Source organism: Myotis daubentonii, chromosome 3, assembly GCF_963259705.1.
Source record: "Myotis daubentonii chromosome 3, mMyoDau2.1, whole genome shotgun sequence".
In the NCBI taxonomy this organism is placed as follows: domain Eukaryota; kingdom Metazoa; phylum Chordata; class Mammalia; order Chiroptera; family Vespertilionidae; genus Myotis; species Myotis daubentonii.
Window position 1 is genome coordinate 42,074,086 of NC_081842.1, and position 23,773 is coordinate 42,097,858.

At 37.4% G+C, this 23,773-nt stretch overlaps 1 protein-coding gene across 3 annotated transcripts in view; it reads right to left on the minus strand.

Annotated features, from left to right (window-relative positions):
• Positions 1 to 16,362: 16,362 nt before the first annotated feature.
• Positions 16,363 to 23,773, minus strand: part of DCUN1D1 (defective in cullin neddylation 1 domain containing 1) — a 34,573-nt gene continuing 27,162 nt past the window's right edge. For 2 of the 3 annotated variants that reach the window (XM_059687131.1, XM_059687133.1), the window contains 3 exons: positions 23,026 to 23,108; positions 22,702 to 22,798; positions 18,398 to 21,145 (listed from right to left, as the gene is read on the minus strand). In XM_059687131.1, the coding sequence (XP_059543114.1) occupies positions 21,066 to 21,145; positions 22,702 to 22,798; positions 23,026 to 23,108 (260 nt within the window). In that variant the 3' untranslated portion in view covers positions 18,398 to 21,065. Of the gene's footprint in view, positions 16,537 to 18,397; positions 21,146 to 22,701; positions 22,799 to 23,025; positions 23,109 to 23,773 lie in introns of those variants that run through there. The other variant, XM_059687132.1, reaches the window with a different exon arrangement.

A 23,773-nucleotide genomic window follows, 5' to 3' on the forward strand; every position in this document is an offset into this window, starting at 1 on the left:
TGTCTCTAATTGATCTATTCTTGTTCATCAAATTATGTTGATCATTATATCCCACATATGAGTGAGATCATGTGATATTTTTCTTTCTCCGACTGGCTTATTTCGCTTAGCATAATGCTCTCCAGTTCCATCCGTGCTGTGGCAAATGGTAAAAATTCCTTCTTTTTAATAGTGGCACAGTATTCCATTGTGTAGATGTACCACAGTTTTCTAATCCACTCATCTGCTGATGGACACTTAGGCTGTTTCCAAATTTTAGCTACGGTAAATTGTGCTGCTATGAACATAGGGGTGCATATATCCTTTCTGATTGGTGTTTCTGTTTTCTTGGGATATATGGGAAAAAATTGAAAGCATTTCCTTTGAGATCAGGAACAAGACAAGGATGCCTACTCTCTCCACTCTTAGTAAGTACCGAAAAGGTCTGGCCAGAGCATTTAGGCAGAACAATGAAATAAAAGGCATTCAAATCAGAGATAGAGTAAAATTGTAACTACTTGCTGATATATAGAAAATCCCAAAGAGTTAGTAAAAAAAAAAAACTATTAGAATTGCCCTGGCCAGTGTGCCTCAGTTTGTTCAGCATCATTTTGTGCAGCAAAGATTGCCAGTTTGGTTCCTGGTCAGGGCACATGCCTGGTTTTAGGCTCGATCCCTGGTAGGGAGCGTGCAGGAGGCAACCAATCAATATTTCACTCTTACATTGTTGTTTATCTCCCTCTCCCTAAAAATCAATTTTAAAATACATTTTTTAAAAACAATTGGAATCAATAATTTTAGGATAGAGGCAGGATCCAAAATCAACATGCACTAATGATGAAGCATCTGAAAAAGAAATAAAATGATCCCACTCTTGTGCATAAATACGTAGGAATAAAGTTAACCAAGGAAGTGAAAGATCTGTACAATGAAAACTACAAGACTTTGCTGAAAGAAATCAGTGAGACACAAACAAATGGAAAGACAGTCCATGTTCATAGACTGGAAGAATGAATATTGTTAAAAATGGCCATACTTTTCAAAGCTACCTACAGATTCAATGCAATCCCCATCAACATACCAAAGGCATTCTTCACAGAAATATAAAAAGCAAACCTAAAATGTGTGTGAAACCATAAAAGACCCCAAATAGCCAAAACAATCCTGAGGAAAAAAGAATTAACATGGAAGTAACACGCTTCAAATTATACTACAAGCCATAGTAATTAACATGGAAGTAACAGATTTCAAATTATACTATAAGCTGTAGTAATTTTAAAAAAAAGAGTATGGTACTAGCGCAATAACAGACACATTGGACAGTGAAACAAAATAGAGATCCCAAAATTACTGTAAGTCCAGCATATACCATCAGCTAATTTTTAACAAAGGAGCCAAAACCACCCAAGGAAAAAAGGATAATTTCCTTAACACACAGTGCTGGCAAAACTGGAGAAACATATGCCGAATGGTGAAGTTGGACCCCTGTATCCATACCACTCAAAAATTAACTCACAATGGATCAAAGATTTAAACATGCCCTGGCCAATGTGGTTCAGTTGGTTGAGTGTGGTCCCATGCACCAAAAGGTCGCTGGTTCAATTCCCGGTCAGGGCACACACAAAAAATTAATTAACATAAGACCTGATACCATAAAACTATATGAAAAGATAGGGAAGAATCTTATTGATAGTGGTCTTGGCAGTGATTTTTTTTGGATGACAACAAAAGAAAAAATCAACAAATAGGACTATAGCAAATTCAAAAGCTTCTGCACAGCAATAGAAATAATTACCAAAATGAAAAAAAAGCCTGTAGAAGTGAAAATTTTTACAGACCACATTGGAAAAAGGGTTAATATCCAAAATTTATAAAGAACTCATACAACTTACTAACAAAGAACAAACAATACAATTTTAAAAAGGGCAGTAGAGCTAAATAGACATTTTTTCAAAGAGAACATCAAAATGGGCAACAGGCAAATGAAAAGATGCTCAATGTTGCTAATCGTCAGGGAAATGCAACTCAGAACCACAATGAAATAGCACCTCACACCTGTTAGAGTGGCTATCATCAAGAAAACGAGACAACAGGTGCTGGCAAGGATGTGGTGAAAAGGAAATTATCATACATTGTTGGCAATGTAAATTGTCCAAGCACTATGGAAAACAATATGGAGATTATTCAAAAAATCAAAAATAGCCCTTGCTGGTTTGGCTCAGTGGATAGAGTGTCAGTCTGCAGACTGAAGGGTCCCAGGTTCGATTCCAGTCAAGAGCATATGCCTGGGTTGTGGGCTTGATCCCCAGTAGGAGATGTGAGGGAAGCAGCCAATCAATGATTCTCATCATTGATGTTTCTCTCCCTCTCCCTTCCTCTCTGAAATCAATAAAGAAAAATTTTTTTAAATCAAAAATAGGTCTACCATACAATCCAGCAATTCCATTTCTTGGTACATATCCAAAGAAATTGAAAACAAGATTTCAACAAGATATATACACTCTCAGGTTTATCACAGCATTATTCACAATAGCCAAGATATGAAAACAACCCAAATGCCTATCAACGGGTAAATAAAAACGATGTGGTCCATATGTACAGTGGAATATTTAACCATGAGAAAGGAGGCTAGCCTGCCATTTTCAACAATATGGATGGGCCTTGAGCACATTATGTATGCAAAGTGAAACAAGATAAGTTCTGTATGATATCACTTATATGTGGAATCTAAAAAAGTTAAATCTGAAAAAAATAAAACAAAAACCACAAAGCAATAAAATGGTAGTTACCAGAGCATGGGAAGTGGGGGACAGGATCAATCCTGTTTAAGATACAAACCTATAATGAGTAGTAAATAAGCCATAGAGATCTAAGGCACAGTATAATGAATACAGACAATACTATTGTACTATAATTATGTACTGTGACAATCATATTACAATATGTAAATGTATTAAAGTAGCATGCTATACACCTTAAACTTGCACAATGTTAAAAGACATTTAAATAATAAAGTTTATGAAAGTGCTAAAAAAAAAAAGCAAATCCAATCCAGTGTTTATTCCAAGTGTGCAAGGCTGGTTCAACATTCTAAATTCCATGAAGTGCACACCTCAAGTGCATATGGTGTTGTATATTAATTATACCAATGTACCACATCAATAGGCTAAAGTAGGAAAACTACATTGTTTCATCAACAGATACAGAAAAAACATTTGATAAAATTCAATACTCATTCATGATTAAAAAACAAAAAAGCTCTCATCAAACCAGTAATAGAGGTCAGTTTCCTCAACGGAAGGACACCTTCCAAGTGAATCTACAGCTAACACACGTAATGATGAGAAACGGATTTCCCACGAGGATCGTGTACAAGACAAAGATTCCCCTTTCACCATCCCTTTCAACATCATACTGGAAGTTCCAGATAGTGCAATAAGAAAAGGAAAAAATAAAACTGTCTTTCTTCACAGATGATATGACCATCTATGAAGAAAATAAATTTTAAAAACTTCTGGAACTAATACATGATTGTAGAAAGGTTGCAGGGCACAAGGTTAAAATACAAAAGTTAATCATTTACCAGCAATGAACAAGTGGAATTTGAAATGGAAAACAATACCAATTACATTAACATCCCCCCCCAAATGAAATAATCCAATTGTCCCCATCACAGTAAATGACACCATCATCCATACAATATTCAAATCAAATTTTTCTCTCCTTCCCTCTGATATATAATCCACCATTAAATTTTTTAAAATATATTTTTATTGATTTCAGAGAGGAAAGGAGAGGAAGAGATAGAAACATCAATGATGGAGAGAGAATCATTGATCAGCTGCCTCCTGCACGCCCCCCACGGGGGATCAAGCCCGCAACCGGAATTGAACCTGGAACCGTTTAGTCTGCAGGCCGATGCTCTATCCACTGAGCAAAACCAGCTAGGGCTCCACCATTAAAATTTTAACCCCCCTTTAATATATATCTCTAGTCTGCTCACCCCCTCTTCTACCATTGTCACACCAGTTCAAGCCAGCATCACCTCTAACCTAGAGAGCAACCTACCAACAGTGGGGACCATTCTCCACACAGTCATCATTTAAAAACCAAACAAGTTTGCTTCCTGGTAATGTCTCCAAAGATGTCCAGTTGTACTTAGAAATTCAGACTGAAGGGCTGGCTCAAAAAATCGTAAGAGATGTGGCTCCTGCCTATCCCTCTGACCTCATCCCATGCCACTCCCCGTCGCCCACTGCACTGACACCTCATTGCCTTCCCTTCTGTTCTTCAAACTTATGCCTCAGGGACTTTCCACTATGTTCTCTCTACCGGCACGTGGAATGTTTCTCTCTGCTATATCTTCATGTGGCTATATCTTCTTTCCTTTTGGAGCTCTGGCCTGCTGAACCAACTCAGAATCTAGAAGCAGGACTAGATAGATTAAAAATAAGTAAACCAAAAAACTCAGATACACCAAAGTTTGTGAACCAATAAGCTAAGGTTTCTTTTCCTTATGTCTATAAGTTACAGAGTTGTTAATGAACCCAGAAATAAAAAGCATCTGAGTATCCAATAAGTTTTCTTGTTTCCCTTAGAAATACTTTTCACATTTGTGCATGTAGTTGGTAGATAAGGCCACATACCACTGCAACATGTCCAACAGCAATATATAGGCCTAAAGAGAAGAGGTGTAACATTCTGTTATTACGTTACATAGAGAGTTGCAGTCAGCAGCCAGCCTGTTCCATGAAGTCAGTCATCCAGGGATTCACAATTTTTTTCATCCTGACGATCTGTCATCCAAGGGCATTATCACCACCTATTTGGTTGAGGTTGGGTTGACATGGGTTCTAGTTGACAGAAGATAATTTAGAAGTCATGCTGTTTAAGACATTGGTCCAGAATTAAAGATTCATCAAATCTGCTTATTCTATTGGTAAGAACTTAGTCATATGCTACACCTAACTAAAGGCAGAACCAAACAGGTAACCACTTCCAGCTACAACTGTGGAAGCAGGGAAGAGCAGGTTTGATGGATTCTGCCAGTGTATGTGGAGCAAGTTTTTATTTAACACTTAAGGTTACTCAAGGACATCTGTTCTACCGCAGAATGACCCAACAGATTGGAGCTAGTTGGTTGCATATATTTCACATGAAGGCATTATGGAATCAGAGACTGTTGATATAGAAGGAATCCTCATTTGACTGATGTGAAAACAGACTAACCCTCAAAGTCACAGTGATCAGTAGTGGAATTTTTCTGATACTTGCACGTTCTCAATTCCCACAATTGCAACTCTAAGCTAGTATCAAGATGTACACACTGTGCTAGTTGGTTTGGCTCAGTGCATTGAGCGCCGGCCTCGGACTGAAGAGTCAAATGCATGTACCTCAGTTGCAGGCTCAATCCCGGCCCCCGTTGGGCCACATCACATGTGGGAGGCAACCAATCGATGTATCTCTCTGTGTCTCTATCCCTCCCCTTCCACTCTCTCTAAAAATAACAATGGAAAAAATACCCTGGAGTGAGGATTAACAACAACAAAAGATGTGCACACTAAATAACTGGCTAGTCATACAACCACCTCTAAGTTGCTGAGACATCGTTGAGTTCATTCCATGATGCCTCTGTTCCATACACTGAAAGCAGTATGCCTCATTCTGTTGAATTAATAAAAATCTTAAGTAAAATCTATTCCTTTCTAAAAATCTTGCCGTAGAAGAAAAAATACTGATTGAAGAATATATACTAACGCAATAAGAAATAGCTATTGTGCAGTAGTGTTCTAGTCCTTAATGACTGTTATTCATGGGTTGATTGCAAAAGTAGAATCAGGTGCTTACAAATTGGAAAACTGTAACAATGTTTAAAGGCTTTGGAATTAAGTTACAGTTCAGAGCTTGGCTCTACCACTTATTAGCTAGTTATAAGTTACTGTCTTGGAGCCTCACTTTTTCTCATTGTAAGATTTCTCATTAATAGAAAGTTATAAACAAAAATTCATTTGATTAGGGTTACAAGTGACAGTCTAAATCCACCTGCTTCCCAGTCTGTAGGGAGCAGAGAGAGCAGCAACTTTAGAATGAGGTCAAACTACAGTCACTTCTACTAGTAATTCACAGTAGTTATGGTCTATAAAGTTGCCGTAAATACTGAAACATTGCTTCCAGGGAAAAACAGGTCCTGCAAGCCTCTGGTCACATTTCCATCAACCAATCCATATATAGCCTTGTTTTATTTGTGTTTCTCTTTAAAGACACTTCATTTAATATAAAGTGATTCATTTACATTGAACTCACAGCCTCATAATTCTAACTCATGCCTGAACAAAGCTAATCTAACACTTGCATTTTCTCTGTAAGGCACATCACAGCCTTCTTGTGCTTAGGGACACTAGCCGGCACTTCAGCACTATACTTGGTGGCCATTTTAAATAGCAAAATCACCCACACAGAGCACAAAAATGTGGGAAACTGAATATATCATGAAGAGACACTTGTTTACAGTCTGAGAGCTGAAACCTGATGGCAGGACATCCATCACCTTGTTCAATTTCAGCTAGGAGTGTGCACGGCCGTCAACGCAAATTTCTGTCACTCGACATGCAGCCTCAAATGACTGCTTAGGTGCTGCCAGTACTGATTTGGGCATTACAAATAGATTTCAGAAAGAAGGCAAATTCAATACGAAATCAGGAAATAACCACCAATTATACTCTTAATTGGTAAATCAATACCAAAGATGTAATGTATAGTCACTGTGTGTGCTGAAGAGTTCAGAATCAAATAAAGCATAGCCTTGTTACCAGTACTGTCCTACAGTCTAATGGAAGGCACACAAGTATCATCATGGTGTGTTATGGTAGTGCTACTGAAACAATAAGGAGAGAGGGGGGTGGGGTGCAGAAGCACGGAGGAAAGCCATCCCCATCAGCCTGAGGCAGCAGAGCAAAGCTTCCCAGGATGGGGACTCAAGAAGAGGGTTGGTTGCTGTTGCTACTGTAAAAATTAGTATGAATCATTTAAAGGAAAGGGCGTGGAAAGTGGAAACTCCAAGGAAAGACTGTGAAAAGCCCCCAAGGTGCAAACACCCACCCACACAAAGGCTGCCATGAGCTGGGCGCAGGCAGGACGTGCTGTGCGGAGGAGCGGATGTTATCAGTAAGAACACGCTCTTGCTCACTCACCAGCCTGTCTCTCCTGCAGCATCAATTACCGTCTGCTGGATCTCTCACCAGCACACAACCAGAACATTCTTTCTCCCACCTTTACAAAAGATTTCCTTGACTATGCTTCCCCTTCCGGCTACCACAGATTCTTTGCTACCTTTGTAGCAAAACTATTTGAGAGTTGTCTGTACTCACTATCCCATTCCTCTCAATTCTCTCTTGAACCCACTCCAGTCAGGTTTTCCCTTTCCGTGACTCCACTGAAATCTATTCATCAGCGTCAACAATGGCTTCCATGTTGCCAAATCCAGCATTTAGTTTGAGATGTGTGTTTTTTAGCTACTGCAGCCTTTGACATAATTCCTCTCTTTTCCTGGGAACAGTCTCTTCACTTGGCTCCGACAACACTTCTGTTTTTCCTCCAGCCTCACTGGTCGCACCATCTCCGTTTTCCTTGCTGTTTCTTCCACACCAAACTGATCTCTTAATTTGGAATGTTTCAGGGCTCAGTCTTTAAACTTCTCTTTTCTGTCCCTATTCACTCTCAGTGATTTAATCCTGTCTGAAAACTTTAAATACCATCAAAATCTGATGACTCCTAAATGTGTATCTTCCAATTCTTATCTCACCCTTTATCACCTGATTTATACATGTAAATAGCTACGCAAAATTTTATTAAATCATACAGGAATCATACACGTGTATCCTGAACTGAGCTCCTGATCCTTTCCTCCAAAACCTGCTTCTCTCATATCCTCTAAATCTTAGTTAATAGCAATTCCATCCCTCCAGTTGCTCAGGCCAAAAACCTTGGGATCATCTTTGAACTCTCTTGTTAACTATGATAACCACACCAGCCCTCCCCCCTCCCCACCCATCTTTACGTATTGTTCCTCAGAAAATCCGGTTAGATCTACCTTTAAAATATATCCAGAGTTCTACTTCTTTTTGTCAACTCCACTGTTATTACCCTGGCCTAGGTTACCATAATCTCTCATCAAGATAATTGCATTTAGCATAATATTTCCAGGTCCATCCATGCTGTACCAATGGGTAAGAAATCCCTCCTTATATTACGCTAAATGAAATAAGCCAATCTGAGAAAAACAAATATCACATGATCTCACTTATTTGTGGAATCTAATGAACAAAATGAATTGACCAACAAAATAATACCTTAAGTATGGAGGCATGGAGCAGACATACATACCTCGATGTGGGTTTGGGGGGATGAGAAGAAATAAACCAAAGAACTTATATACTTATATGCATAGCCCATGGACATGAGCAATAGGGTGGTGAATACCTGGGAGTGGGGGTAGGCAGGGTTGGGGAAGGGTGGGGGGGAGGGAGGGTAGGAGATATCTGTAAAACTATAAATAAAAAATATATTTTTAAAAAGATAATTGCATTAACTTCTTAGTGGACATTAGTTATCGGTTGTTGTGTAACAAATTATACCCAAACTGAGCATTTTAAAATAGACATGCCCCTGCTTCTGCGGAAACAGAGTATCTGGGTCCCTCACATTCAGGGTCCCTCACGAGGCCGCCGGGAAGCTGTCAGTCCGAACTGCAGTCTCACTTGAAGGCTCGCCTGGAAGGATCAGCTTTGAAGCTTGTTCACGTGGTTGCTGACAGGATTCAGCTTCTCGTGGGCTGCTGGACCAATAGCCTGTTCCCCGTTGGCTGTTAGCTAGAGGCCACCTTCAGCTTTTGCCACGTGGGCCTCTTAAAGGCAGCTCACAAAATGTCAGCTGGCTTCCGACAGTGAGCAAGTGGGAGCCAGAGAGAATATGCAAAATGGAAGCCACTGTCTCTATAGCCCAATTTCGGAAATGATATTCCAGCCCTTTCGCCATATTCTATTTATTAGAAACACGTTTCTAGGTCCAGCCCACTCCAGGGGATTGCACACCCAGTGTGAAACTCCAAAGGCAGGAACAATAGGGGTGTTTTACAGGCTGCCAACCACAACTGGTCTGCTTTCACCTTACCCCTCCAAACCGCCCCCACCCACACACACACACACACACACACACACACACACACACACACACACGCACTTTTCTCAACACATCAGCTAAAGCAGTTTTGTTAGAACTCATGTAACAGCCTGTTATTATTCTGCTCAAATCAATGACCTCCCAACTCTAAGGAGAAGCCACAGCATTAAAGTGGCCCACAAGGCCACAGACAACCTATTATCTTTGGCCTCCTCTCCATGTTAACTCACTGCCTCCTCTCCAGCCTACTAGCCTCCTGGGTGTTCCTCAAACATGGTACCAACTCAGTTTCTTTATAGTGGCTATTTGCTGTGCCTGCACACTTTTCTCAGATATATGCACAGCTTATTTCTTCGTGTATTTATTCAGCTGTCTCAGTGAGGCCCTCGCTGATCACCCTATTTAAAACTGCACATTCTCCTATCTCCTTCCCCTTTTTCTCCCTGCCATAGCATTTCTCATTATATATTGCAGGATAGTGTACTTATTTGATTACATCTTCACACACTAGAATGTAACCTCCATGAAGGCAATTACTTTTGTTATGTTCTGTTTACTGCCGTATTCCCAGGATAATGCCTGACACACTAAGGAATTACAGGCATTTATGTGAATGACTGAATAAATTGTGACAGCTTTGGGGAGTCACCAAAGGATCTTAAGCCTTTTAGATAAATCATTCTGATAACAGAACAAGAAACTGGAAGAAAAATAGACTAAAGGCAGAGAGAACGTATCAGCCAAAGCAGGCACTTAGACAATACATGATGAAAACTCAAACAACACTGAGACACTAAGAATCAAGGACATCATATGGACACAGGAAATAGTGAGGGAAAATGAGGAGGGCTCCCCAAACTGGTCTACAAATTCAACACCACCTTCAAAATGCCAGATGTTTTGTTGTTGCAGAAATTGACAAGTTGATGTTAACATTTGTATGGAAGTGTAAGAGGCCCCAGAATAGCCAAAACAATTTTTAAAAAGAACAATGTGAAGGGCTTGCACTACCTGATTTCAAAACTTTACTAAGTTACATCAAACTATGTGGTTCTGACATAAGGACATATAGATCGATGGGAATTGAGAAACACACACACACACACACACACACACTTGTATTTTCCTCATGGGTGCCAAGACCAATCAATGGGGAGAGAGTAGTCTTTACAACAAATGGCATAGGGATGACTGGATATTCACAGTATACAAAAATTAACTCAAAATAGGTCAAGGATACAAAGATAAAAGCTAAAATTAGAATACTCTTAGAAGAAAATGAAAGTGTAAATTTTCTGACATTGGATTAAGCCATGGATTCTTAGATTTGATACCTAAAGTGCAAGCAACCAAAGAAAAAAAATAAATTGGACTATAGACAAATTAAAGTCCCACGCCACAAAAAAAAGTTGTAAAAAGTGAAATGACAATCTAGAAAATAGAGAATATTTGTAAATCATACATCTGATATAGATCTAGGAAAAGGAACTCAGACAAATCAACAATGACAGATAATTCCATGTAAAAATGGGCACACAACCTACCCAAACTGAGTAATGAATAGAAAAACTGAACAGACCAATAAATTAATAAGGACACTGTACCTGCAGTGAAAAACCCCACAACAAAGAAAAGCCCAGGAAGCCAGACAGCGTCACTGGAGAAGTCCACCAAACATTCAATACTGATCATCCTCAAACTCTTCCAAAAAATCGAAGAAAAGGGAATGTTCCAAACTCGTTCTGTGAAGCTGGCATCACCCTGACAGCAAAGCCAAAGACACACTACAAGAAAACCACAGACCAACATCCCTAATGAACATTGATGCAAAAAGCATCAACAAAATACTAGCAAGTCAAATTCAACAGCGCATTAAAACATTATACACCACGACCAAGTGGAAGTTATTCCTGGAATTTAAGGATGACTCAACATAGGAAAATCAGTTATTCTAATATACCAAAGTAACAGAATGAAAGATAAAAACCACGTGTTCATCCTAATTGGTGGAGAAAAGCATTTGACCCCTTTGGATTAAGGGGAAAAAAATCAACAAACTAGGAACAAAAGGAAACGATCTCAACATAATAAAGACCATATTATCAGTGATGGCGAACCTTTTGAGGTCAGCGTGTCAGCATTTTGAAAAACCCTAACTTAACTCTGGTGCCGTGTCACATATAGAAATTTTTTTATATCTGCAACCATAGTAAAACAGATTTATATTTTTGATATTTTATGTATTTAAATGCCATTTAACAAAGAAAAGTCAACCAAAAAAATGAGTTTGCATGTCACCTCTGACACGCGTGTCATAGGTTCGCCATCACTGCCATATATGAAAAGCCCACAACTAACATTATACTTAGTGGTGATATGCAAAGCCTTTCCTCTAACATCAGAAACAAGAAAAGGATACCCACTTTTGCCACTTATATGCAACATAGTACTGGAAGTCCTAGTCAGAGTAATTTGGCAAGTAGAAATAAAAAGCATCTAAACTGGAAGAAGTAAAATTATGTCTTTAGATGACAACCTTTTATGTAGAAAATCTTTTATGATAACATACAAACAAAACCCTCGTCTTTTTATATGAAGAAAATATTAACAGGCTTAAAGTGAGAACAAGTAATACAATAGAATTAGGGGATTTCTCACTACCCCACTTTCATCAATGGATAGATTATCGAGACAGAAAATTAATATGAAAACATTGCACTAAATGACATATTAGTCCAGACTCCTGCAACTCAACAACAAAAATCAAATGACCCAATTTAAAAATGGGCAAAGGACTTGTATAGAATTTCTCCAAAGATATACACGTGCCCAACAATCACATGAAAAGGTGCTCAACATTTCTAATCAGAAAAATGCAAATCAAAATCACAATGAGATATCACAGTATACCCATTAGGATGGTTAGTATCAAAAGAAAAAAGACAAAACAAAATAATTGTTGGTGAGGATGTGGAGAAATTAGAACCCTTGTGTACTGTGGGTAGGACTATAAAATGATGCAACTGCTATGGAAAACTGTATGCCAGTTCCTCAAAAAATTAAAAATAGTACTACTATATGATCAAGCAATTCCAATTCTAGATGCATATACAAAAGAACTAAAAGGTCTGGTCTCAAGAGATATATGCCCACTTAAATTTATAGCAACACTATTCACAATAGCCAAATGTCCACTGACAGATCAATGGATAAAATATGGTATACACCAGCCGTGGGCAAACTACAGCCCGCGGGCCGGATCCGGCCCGTTTGAAATGAATAAAACTATTGAAAAAAAAGACCATACCCTTTTATGTAATGACTAGGGGCCCGGTGCACGAAATTCGTGCACTGGGTGTGTGTGTGTGTGGGGGGGCGGAGTGTCCCTCAGCCCAGCCTGCCCCCTCTCACATACTGGGAGCCCTCAGGCGTTGACCCCCATCACCCTCCAATCGCAGGATCGGCCCCTTGCCCAGGCCTGACGCCTCCGCCAGAGGTGTCAGGCTTGGACAGGGGACCCCCATCTCCCCCTGATCACTGGCTCTGGCCCCCACCCAGGCCTGAGGCCTCTGCCCAGGAATCATGCCTGGGCAGGGGACCCCCATCTCCCTCTGATCGCTTGCTCCACCCCCCACCCAAGCCTGACGCCTCTGACCCAGGCTTCAAGCCCAGGCAAGGGGACCATCATATCCCCCCAATCCCCGGCTCCGCCCCCCGCCCAGGCCTGATGCCTCGGCCAGAGGAGTTGACCTTCATCACCCTCCGATCACCAATCACCGGATCCACCCCTTGACCAGGCCTGAGGCCACTGGCAGAGGTGTCAGGCCTGGGCAGGGGATCCCCAGCTCCCCGCAGTTGCAGGCTCCGCCCCTGCCCAGGCCTAACACCTCTGGCCTAGGCGTCCGGCCCGGGCAGCAGGGACCCGCAGCTGCAGCGGCCCCACGATCGTGGGCTTCGCTTTAGGCCCAGGCAAGGGACCCCTAGCTCCCAGGACTGCCAGCTTCGACCGTGCCCAGCTCCCATCGCTGGCTCCACCCCTACTTCCTGCTATCACTGGCCAGGGTGGAAAAGGCGCCTGATTCTCTGATCATGGCTGGGGGGCAGGGCAAAGGCGGCCCCAGGGCCGCCTTTGCCCTGCCCCCCAGCTCTTAGCTCCCCCCTGGGTTTCCGATCACTGTCAGTGGCAGGGGGCTTCTTCCTGCTTTCCCGTTCGCCTCCCTGCATTGTGCCTACATATGCAAATTAACCGCCAACTTGTTGGCAGTTAACTGCCAATCTTAGTTGGCAGTTAATTTGCATATAGCCCTGATTAGCCAATGAAAAGGGTATCGTCGTACGCCAATTACCATTTTTCTCTTTTATTAGATAGGATGTTTACTTTGAATTTATATTAGCTCACACAAACACTCCATCCATGCTTTTGTTCCGGCCCTCCGGTCCAGTTTAAGAACCCATTGTGGCCCTAGAGTCAAAAAGTTTGCCCACCCCTGGTATACACATACAATGACTATATCCTGTCACATGCTACTACATGAGTGAAACTTGAGGACATCATACTAAGTGAAATAAGGCAATCACAAAGACAAATACAGTATAATTCCATTTATATATCTAAAATAGTTAAACTCAGACACAAAATAGAATGGTGTTTAACAGGATCTGAAGTATGAATATGTATTTTCAATTCCCTTATACTAGAGGCCCGGTGCACGAATTTGTGCACGGGTGGGGGGGGGGCCAATTGGGGGGAGGGCCAGCTGGGGGGAGGGGCCGTGGGCAAGTTGGCTGGCTGGCCCTGCCCCCTGGTCAAAGGGACAATTTGCATATTAGCCTTTTATCATATAGGATTGTCAAGACTGGAATTGCTAGGTCATATGCTAATTTTAACGTTTTGAGAATAGCCAAACTGTTCCAACGCAGCAGCACCAGTTTACAGTCCCACCAATGTTCCAATTTGTCGACATCCTCAATACTTATCTTCTTTTATTAAAGCAATCCCAATGGGTATGAAATGATATTTCATTGTAGTTTTGATTTGCATTTCTCTAATTACTAATTATGTTGAGAATCTTTTCATATGCTTATTGGACATTTGTATCATTTTTTGAGAAATGTCTTTCAAATCCTTTGTTCATTTGTAAATTGAATTGTTTTTTATTGTTAAAAGCTCTTTAAATATTCTGGATATAAGTCCCATTATACTTTTTAATTAGTGGTATATTTGTTGATATAATTACCACAGCTTTTTATACTATACTTCATTAATTGTGAAAGCATTTTCTGAAATACATTTTTAGGGATATCAAATGTCACCTTAAATATAAATTGCATATTTTAAAATTTAAAAAGCAACCACTGCTTTTTCAAACAAATGAATTCCAAACCAAGGAGTGGGAAGTAGGGGACCCATAGGTTAAAAGATTAGAGATACATGCAATGTATGGACTGTCTTTGACTCCTAACTTGAACTGGAGGAAAAGAGCCAACTTAAATACTAACTAGATAATTACTAAGAACATGTTAACACTGATGGTATTATGGTTTATGTAAGAGTCTTTTAGACATACATAGCAATTGCTAAGACTTACTTCAAAATAAATCCAATTGGGAAGATGGATGGCATGCAGATAAATCAAGACTAGCCATGAACTGATCATGTTGAAGTAGGTTCATTATACCATTCTACTTTTGTGTATGTCTGAAATTTTCCATTTAAAAGTTATAAAGCATTATTGCAATGTCCACTGTGTGTAAGAACACAGGAAGCTGGCAGCAACAAAATACTACCAACTACATTTTTATTAAGAATTCCCAGTCATCTCAGAGCAAGAGCTCTGGGAAACTTAATGAGGGTGTGACATATCCATGCAGTTCTTTGTCAATGTGTAGGTAATACCACCAGTCACAGGCTAAGTACCTGTATCAACCAACCATGATACACACAATAGCACAAAGCACCAGCCATCAGCACCACTCCTCACCTACGCAGTTCATCTCACCAGAGTTCACTACAGGACCAGAACTGCCACTGGAAGAGTATTACCCCCCCGCCCCCCCACCCCCACTGGCTACAAAAAATACTACCTTCAGGTAAATACATGTCTATTATAATTTTATAGCAATCTCCCAGGCCACCTCATACTCACCCAAATTGCACATCCAATAGACACATGGAAGAGAGTTGGATAGTTTTTAGAAAGTTAAACATAAATTTTCCAACCAATATAACAATTACATTCCTAGGAATCTACCTAAGAGAAATGAAAACATACGTCCACACAAAGACATGTACATAAACATTCATACCATTCATAACAAAAATGTGAACAATCCAACGTCCATCAACTGGTGAATGGATAAACAAAATGTAGACTATCCATACAGTGGAACCCTATATAAAGGAACTAAGTACAGGTACATACTACAGCACGGATGAACTTCAAAAATATACCAACTTAAAGAAGCCAGATACAAAAGACATCAAATTGTATTAATTTCATTTTTATATAGTTTCTAGACAGGGAATATTTATAAAAACAGATCAGTGTGGACGCCTAGGGCTGGAGCTAGTAGCAGTAATTAACTGCAAAGGAGCATGAGGGGAACTTTTATGGCTGATGGAAATGTTCTAACACTAGTTTGTGATGATGATTGTACAGTCTATAAATTTGTAATTAAATCATATACTTATAGGGGGTGAATTTTATGGCATATAAATTATACTTCAATAAAGCTGTATTTTTAAAGTACAGTACAACAAACTCTTAGGAATGACTATTTTAAAGCTCTGGCTGACAGCCATTGTATCTTCAGTACAATGAATATATAATCAGGATTAAGAATATTACTAGCATTTGTTTAAAAACAAAACATGCTATTTTTAAAGGATTCCAAGTACACACATCTCTAAACCTTACTGAGCAAAATATGACTTTTAGCTATGTGTAATGTTAACAAATCAGTCTACAGCTTACATTAGCCTTTTCTCTTAGCCACTTTGTTTTCTCCTAACCTTATGCCCTACAGTATTCCTTTTAGTGAAAAATCCATTTGTTAGTGCCCAAGTTTTCCATTAGATACCAATTTTCTTAGAATATTTCATAATCTGAAATAAAATTTTAATATATATATATATTTAAATATAAAATGAGCATTATCCTTTTTTAAAAAAATTTGGTCATTAAGCTACTCACATGCTGCCTCTGGTAAGTTTCAAATTTTTTTATTATTTTAAATCAAGCTTTCTTTTCATTATTTCGGTTCAAATTATTTTTTGCTTTAAAATGATCTGATTCTTCTTTTCAGAGAAGTGCTGTCTTCTATGACCAGGCCAGCTTTAATTTCAGTTTGATTCCATCTCTTTCCAGTCCACTGAAAAACCTGTCGAAGAGGATTTCCCTCTAAGCCAGCCATTAAAAAAAATTTAACCAAACACTTTCCCCTCCCCCCCAAAAAATCTCATATGCAATGCCAAGTTCTACAAGGATGAAAGTAAAAAGCTATAGATGAAGTGGAAGAAGAGCCAGCCTGCTTGCTATAGCCCAACCTCAAGAAATACAGCAGCCTTAAGGTATGGCTTAAAAACCAATGTTCTAGGACAAGCAACATTGATTTCTGCACAGCACAAATAAACAAATAAAACATACTTAAGCAAAACTCGTAAGAAAAACTTGGATGTATAAATTAAAATACACGTTTTATAATCTCAATTTTAAAAATAGATAATTATAATGACTTACAAAATAATATGCCTTTAAAATTCCATAAATAAAGACATTGCTTTCAGGAATTACATCTACTACAACAAACGCTGTGCATCTTTTATCAGAATTTCCCTCCTCATGACATTAAAAAAAAAAAAGTCAAAAGCCACATTAACACAAAACATTGAGCCCAGTGGAAAGTTGTCATATAAATTAGCTGGTCAGCAGGAAATGCCAATTATCCAACAGGCCATTAAGAAAAAAGGATGGCAAGAATGCTCTGGTAAAACCATTTATGTAACTGTATTGAGATTAGAAAAACAAACAGCAGCATTATCTGCCTCCAGAATCAGATACAAATCAAGCCAAGTATTCAACCAAAATGGCAACAAATAGTAAGGGTAAACCTGGGAAAGGAGGGTGTACTATTACGAATTTTCAAATTTATCTAAACTGTCAAATATAAACCCCTTCCCCTCAGAAATCAAAGGTAAAGGTTTTGTAATAAAGAACTTCACATTTGTATAAAATAAAAATAGAAATTATTGCTATATGGTTGTAAAAATGGAGGCAAGTAAAGAGTTCAGAAATATACTTGTTTATAATCAATTAAATGGTGAGCCATAATTTGAACCCTAATTATCACATTATGTAGAAATCACAATCCAGATATTGTGTCCTCAGTTATTGAGATATATGTTAAATAGTTCACATTTTAAAAACATTTTTGCATTACATTACCAAATTTGATAAAATCTTATCAAAACATCTATGTATTCAATATAAATCATATTGTTAAAAGTATAAACATTTAAAGAAAACTGCTGAGGTGCCAAGTAAGTATTTTCTGTTAAATATACACAAATTAACATTTAGAACTACATAAATTAATTCTTGCTAAAAGTTGATTCAGGTTTACAAAGGCATACTTTGTGAACTATAATAAATTTCCCCAGCACCACTTTCTTTTTTTTTTATTCCAAAATTATTTCATTAGGTTTAACTTTCTTCTGTCATTCATAAGTAAAAGTTACAGAAGGTTTACAATACGTAGTCTTAATAGTAACATGTTTTTAAAAAATCTAAGCAAAGTGCACATTAAACTAGCTACAACTACTCAAACTTCTTATCATCAAATAAAAAATAGAACACTTCATTCACTTATGTCTTTCTGAGGAAAAAAATAGTATACCTTGCTTAAATAAGAATTCCCCAGTAAGGATATTATATAAAAGATTTCCCATGTATTTTATTAAGTTTACTTTCTCTCATTAAAACTTTTTTTAAAAAGTCTAATGAAGAACACATACTTACAATGCCATATTACACAACTACAGTACTGTTAATTACATAAAAGCAGCCCAGTATAGCTGTAAACATTTTAAATGTAGTAAACAAGACTTGGCATGTCTTTTCTCCCTAAAACTTGCCATTACAATGCTCTTTCCAGGGAAATTATTCTTCCTGGATAAGTTTCAGGTATATTTTAGTCTTTAAAAATATTACACTGAAATAATGTGTGAAAAGATTTAGGCATGGCAATTTCACTGAAGCTTTTATTGCCTCTGTTGTAATATGACAGGGATTGTAAGGAACACAGTTGAACTTACAGAGATATGCCGGTGATAGTCACTGAAGATAAACTTGATCTCAAGTATTTTTATATGTGGGCACTTCTAATTTTATACACTTTAGTATTTTAAAAGCATTATATTTTAAAATGTGTACCTGTTTTGACATTTGGCAAAGAGGAAACTGTACCTGTGGCTCAGTTTAAAACAAAGAATCAGCATGGGGAGTTTACCAGAATGAAAATGGAAACACTAATGAATTAAAGCAATTCAAGTGCATGCGTGCGTGCGTCTTTCAACCTCTTTCTCACAGACATGCACTCACATGCATGCACTCACACACACAACCATACGTGTAAGCATTTTTAGTACAGAATATTCCCTGTAACCAGACATTTATCCTCAGAGTGATCATACCACATTAAATCAGTCTTCTCTTTTCAGCCCTAGGAATAATATTGTTTAATTCTAAGATGCCATCATAGAGTGAACAACCTTAACTTTTATGCTACATAATTATATTCAAAGATTATGTATTTTTGTTTATAATTACACAGTAATTATAAATGTTTAGTACCAAACTGATGACAAATACTATTTTGTTGAAAAGGTCTTACAATTAAAAGGAAAAGTCTGTAAAACCCCAAGGCACTAGGCCATGAACCAATATCAGACTTTTATGAAAAACAATTTATAACAGGGGGGAAAAAACGAATGGGATCTCATTTCAAGACACCGCATACTAGAATTAATCTATCTGAAAACAATACCATAACTCAAAATCTTCAAGACAGGAAACAAAATAATACATATATCTTTTAAATTTTTTCATAATTGAAGTTCCTCTTTATATTTACAAATATGAAATCAGGAAATACTTGAAAGGGAAGCAGCAGGATTCTTCTTTTTTCTTCCTTTTTTTTTTTTTTTTCCCAAATAACCAATTCCAGTAACCTGAATAGAAATTTTCAAATTTTTCTTTTGGAAGAATATGATTGGAATATTAATAATTAATATAAGATCTGTGGGAAACCTTCCTAGTCAACTTCAAAATTATGTAAATAAAAAGTGGTCTTAATATGTCATTGTTCTTAAAATCATTTCCACATCTAAAACGTACTGCTAATCTGAAGTACATTCCTTTGATAATTTCAACCTTAGATCTTAGAGAGTGCATGGATACAACAAGCAAAACCTATTCCTGTTAAAGTCCATAGGCATCCAACATTTGAAGTTTTACATTTTTTAACCTACCTTACAGAAATCTTTTAAAAAGCAGTAAATCCTCCTTCATGTGTTAGGAAGTTAACAGGAAAATCAGCATTTTCAGCATAAAAGCAGTTCATAGATCTTGTAATAAATATAATACATACAAGATAGAATTCTGCTTTGATGTGAAAACATCAAATTTGAGTGAAACAAAAACAGTAAAAAGACTGAATAATTTACAAAAATAGAAGCCAGATTGGTATTTTGCATCAAGTGCATGCTTGCTTGAAAATCTTTGCTCCTGAAGTATTTGGCAACCACAGTGATTAGCAGTTAAAGCAGTTTCAACAAAATAAGGTCATCAAAAATGGACTATTTGTCTGAAAAAGCAGTACCTATGAGGATTGAACGTCATGGCTCATTCACAACCATTTTCAAAATTTAATTCCTACTATCTTCTTATAAATTAAGAAAATTTCATTTTTGTTCCATGGTGTGCTAAAAAAATAAAATAAACCCTCATGCCTAAATTTAGAATATTGTATTGTGTAGCAATCTAAAACATTCAAAACAAATTAAATAGTTTAACTTATTCAAAAGGCATATAAGCATTTCAAAATCATAATGAAATCCAATTATGTGCTGCAGAATGTAGACAGTAGAATCTAACATTATGCAGACATTTTCTAAATAAAAGCTCCCTGTAGGACAGCTATATATAAACATGGGTAAGATAAGTAGAGTAGGTCTGTGGGACCTTTTGAAATCGAGGGTCTGAAACACAATAAATTTTTCAGGTAGGCACAAGAAGTTATCCTAAAAAATTTTCACGTTGGTTATTTTGACATTTTTTTCATCAGATTCTCTACTCACATCAACAATACATGTGATTTTCCAGGAAAAAAAAAATCCCCTAAACCAAAACACCATTCCAGATCTGGTACACTTAAATATATCACTCTCATTGGAAGTGCTATTAGCATAGTCTTTGCAACTAGCCCAAAGCATATATTTAAGAAGTTTTTATAAATTGTTTGTGATGTTCATGTTTAATTCTTATGCCAAACTGTTTTCTGATGAAGACAGCATTGTGCTTTATGCAAGAATGGAAACCTCAAAATAATCACCATAAAGCTTCTAAGACTTATGGGAGAATAAACTAGGATGGTCCACAGATATAAGATGAAATCCACAATGTAGAATTATAAATGGTTAGAGCGGCCCAGACTAGAAGACAAGCCCAAACCACCATTAGAAGAATGAAATACGATATGGTCCAAGATGTATCCTTAAAGTTTTGTCTCAACCCTCAGTCTGAATTAGGAGGATTGATCTTCAGTTCAGTCCAGCCAGCAGAAATTGACTGTGCAATTTTCCGTTGTATTTATTGTACAGACTATGTACATTCTAGAAGGTTCCTTTAGTGCTACACTGTTGTACTTTTTGTCCCAGCAATTTGAGGGCGTGCAAATTCCACAAAGTCATCAATAAGAACAGGCCATGCTCCTAGGGGGAAAAATATATGGGAGGAAGGAAAGAAAGAAAAGCAGGAATAAGACTAACATTTTAATAGGTTCCTTTATATTTTAACTACCTTCCACATAATAAAGTATCATTATACATATTCCCATTGATAGGACTTTCAAAATTCAAGCTTTATAGAGTTTCTACCTAAAGTTTTCTTGTATTCTCTCTGCTCTATTATTCTAACACTTGATCATTTTTTGAGTGATAAAAATAACTCTTCTGGTAATCTATCAATAATATGGTTTGCCTGGCCAGAGTGGCTCAGTGGTTGAGTGTCGACCTATGAACCAGGTCATGGTTCAATTCCTGGTCAGGGAACATGCCCAGGTTTCAGGCTCCATCCCCAGTGTGGGGCATGCAGGAGGCAGCCGATCAATGATTTCCTCTCATCTATCTCTCTCTCTCCCCTTCACCCTTTCTTCCTTCCTAAAATCAATAAAAATATTTTTTAAATAATAATAATAATATGGTTTTCTGAAAGCCACTGAAGTCAGGCCACTGCAGTAATTTGGTCAAAATTGGCAACCTAAGGAATGACCATAATATACTGGCATGCTGCCAGTGCTGAAAGCATAGAGGGTAAGAGGAAACAAATTTTCAGGCATTTTTTGGAAATCTTACAAAAAAATCTTAAGAAAATTAACAGCAAGTATCCAAATCTATCCTTTTCATGATAAATACTAAAAAATTTTAAACTGCACGCCTCTATACATTCACATGCCAACCTCTAAATCAGAAAGTTTTCAGTTTCCTGTAAAGCCTAGCAGCACAATTATCATTCATATGCAAAATTAGGCTTTTCTTACTTTTTAGTGAAGACTATAAATTATTATGAAAAGAGAGAATAAAGTAAGACCATCTCTGGTTAGATTGTATGAATGGCTCCAAGACACTTTCAAGGAGGCCAAGGTCACTGGAGATTTCTCAAAGAACACCTCTGTCTGTTCAACAATCTCAAAAACAGATCCAGCTAATTTTCAAGGGGGGACTCGGTATGTATGTAGAAGTCAATGTAAATCACTGCCACTTCTAGATAAACAGGTAGATGGTAGCATCATCATCTTTACATGAAGAAATAACAGAAAAGCATTTAATCAGTGAATATTTATTGAATGCCAATAGTACTATAGTAGGCAGCTGAAGTACATTTCAAATTAGACAAAGTCACTAAACTTAAGGAGTTTAATATTCCAAGTTCAGAGATAAGACAAACACATAATAATAAAAGATATACATATAAGTATAAAATTACTTTCCTAAGAGAACAGGTTTCCTAAAATAAACTGAAAATCTCTAAACATGAATGAAAATTACTCATGCCTTTCTGGAAGACATGACTACTGAGTTGGTATTTAAAGAAACTATAGATTGATAAAGAAATGAAGGCATTCCATACATTTAGAAGAGCACAAATAAAAGCTCAGAATAGAGAAATCCAACTCCAAGAAAAACAGAACTAGACAAGAAGTTCAAAAGTATATGATAAAAGAAGGCAGGTAAAAACAAAAAACTGGAAGGGCAAAACTTTTTATTACCTTCCTCATCATAATTAGACATGTCATCTGCAATCATTGTACTGAAGTCTAGAAGAAGATTCCAAGTATCTTTTGGTATGGATCGTTTATGATGTTCCTATTTAAAAAGAATCCAAATCACTAAAAAGAGTTGTTTTTTTTAAGTCCAGATGATACTAAATACAAGAATGCAAACCAATTTGTGTATAGAAATTTTACTAATCAAATGTCTCATTCTATGTTCATTACATGCTCTGATAAGAGTCAATCATGCTTTAAAATATTTATTTTCAAACAAAACAAAATTTTAGAGAAAACAAGAAACTGCAGAAAACATGAACTTACCAACAAAAATTTATTCCATAAGTCTAAGAATTTAAATCTTCCATTAAGCACTAAATTCCAGTAGGCAATGGCCATTTCTAGATCTGTAATATTAAAAATAAATTATGTCAAATGCCATGAATATTTGTCCTTAAAAACAAAAAAACAGGTGAGACCAAAGAGACTTAAAAAAAAAAAAAAAACACCTAAAAGAAAACACTAACCCTTGTGCTCTGAATACTAACATATTAAAATTCCCTGAAAGAAATAAGCCCAAGGTTTGTATCCTGGGCACCAATGGACAGTCCATGGGGGCAAGAAGAATACCACTTACCTCAAAGGGTGTATCTGAAGTTTCAATTAGATAATGTAATAAGCATGCTTGACTAGTTCATCAGTACTCAAATGTTAATGCATACCAGTATTTCCCAACCTCAGCACTTTTGACGTTTTGAGCCAGATAATTTTTTGTTGTGGAGGGATGCCCCATGCATTGTAGCAATAGCAGCATCCCTGGTCTCTAACCACCAGATGACAGTATCAGCTCCATCCTATCCTTGGTGGTGACCACCAAAGATGTCTCTAGACATTGTCAAAGGTCCCCTGAGAGATAAAATTGCCCCTAGTTGAGAACCACTGACATACACCTACAGTTGTAATGCAAAGAATTTCTATATACAATCCTAACCAATTTTCCAAGATGTTAGCTCTCTGATCCTGTCCTTGAGGAGACTATTCATTTTTATTTAAAAATTAAAATAAACTGAGA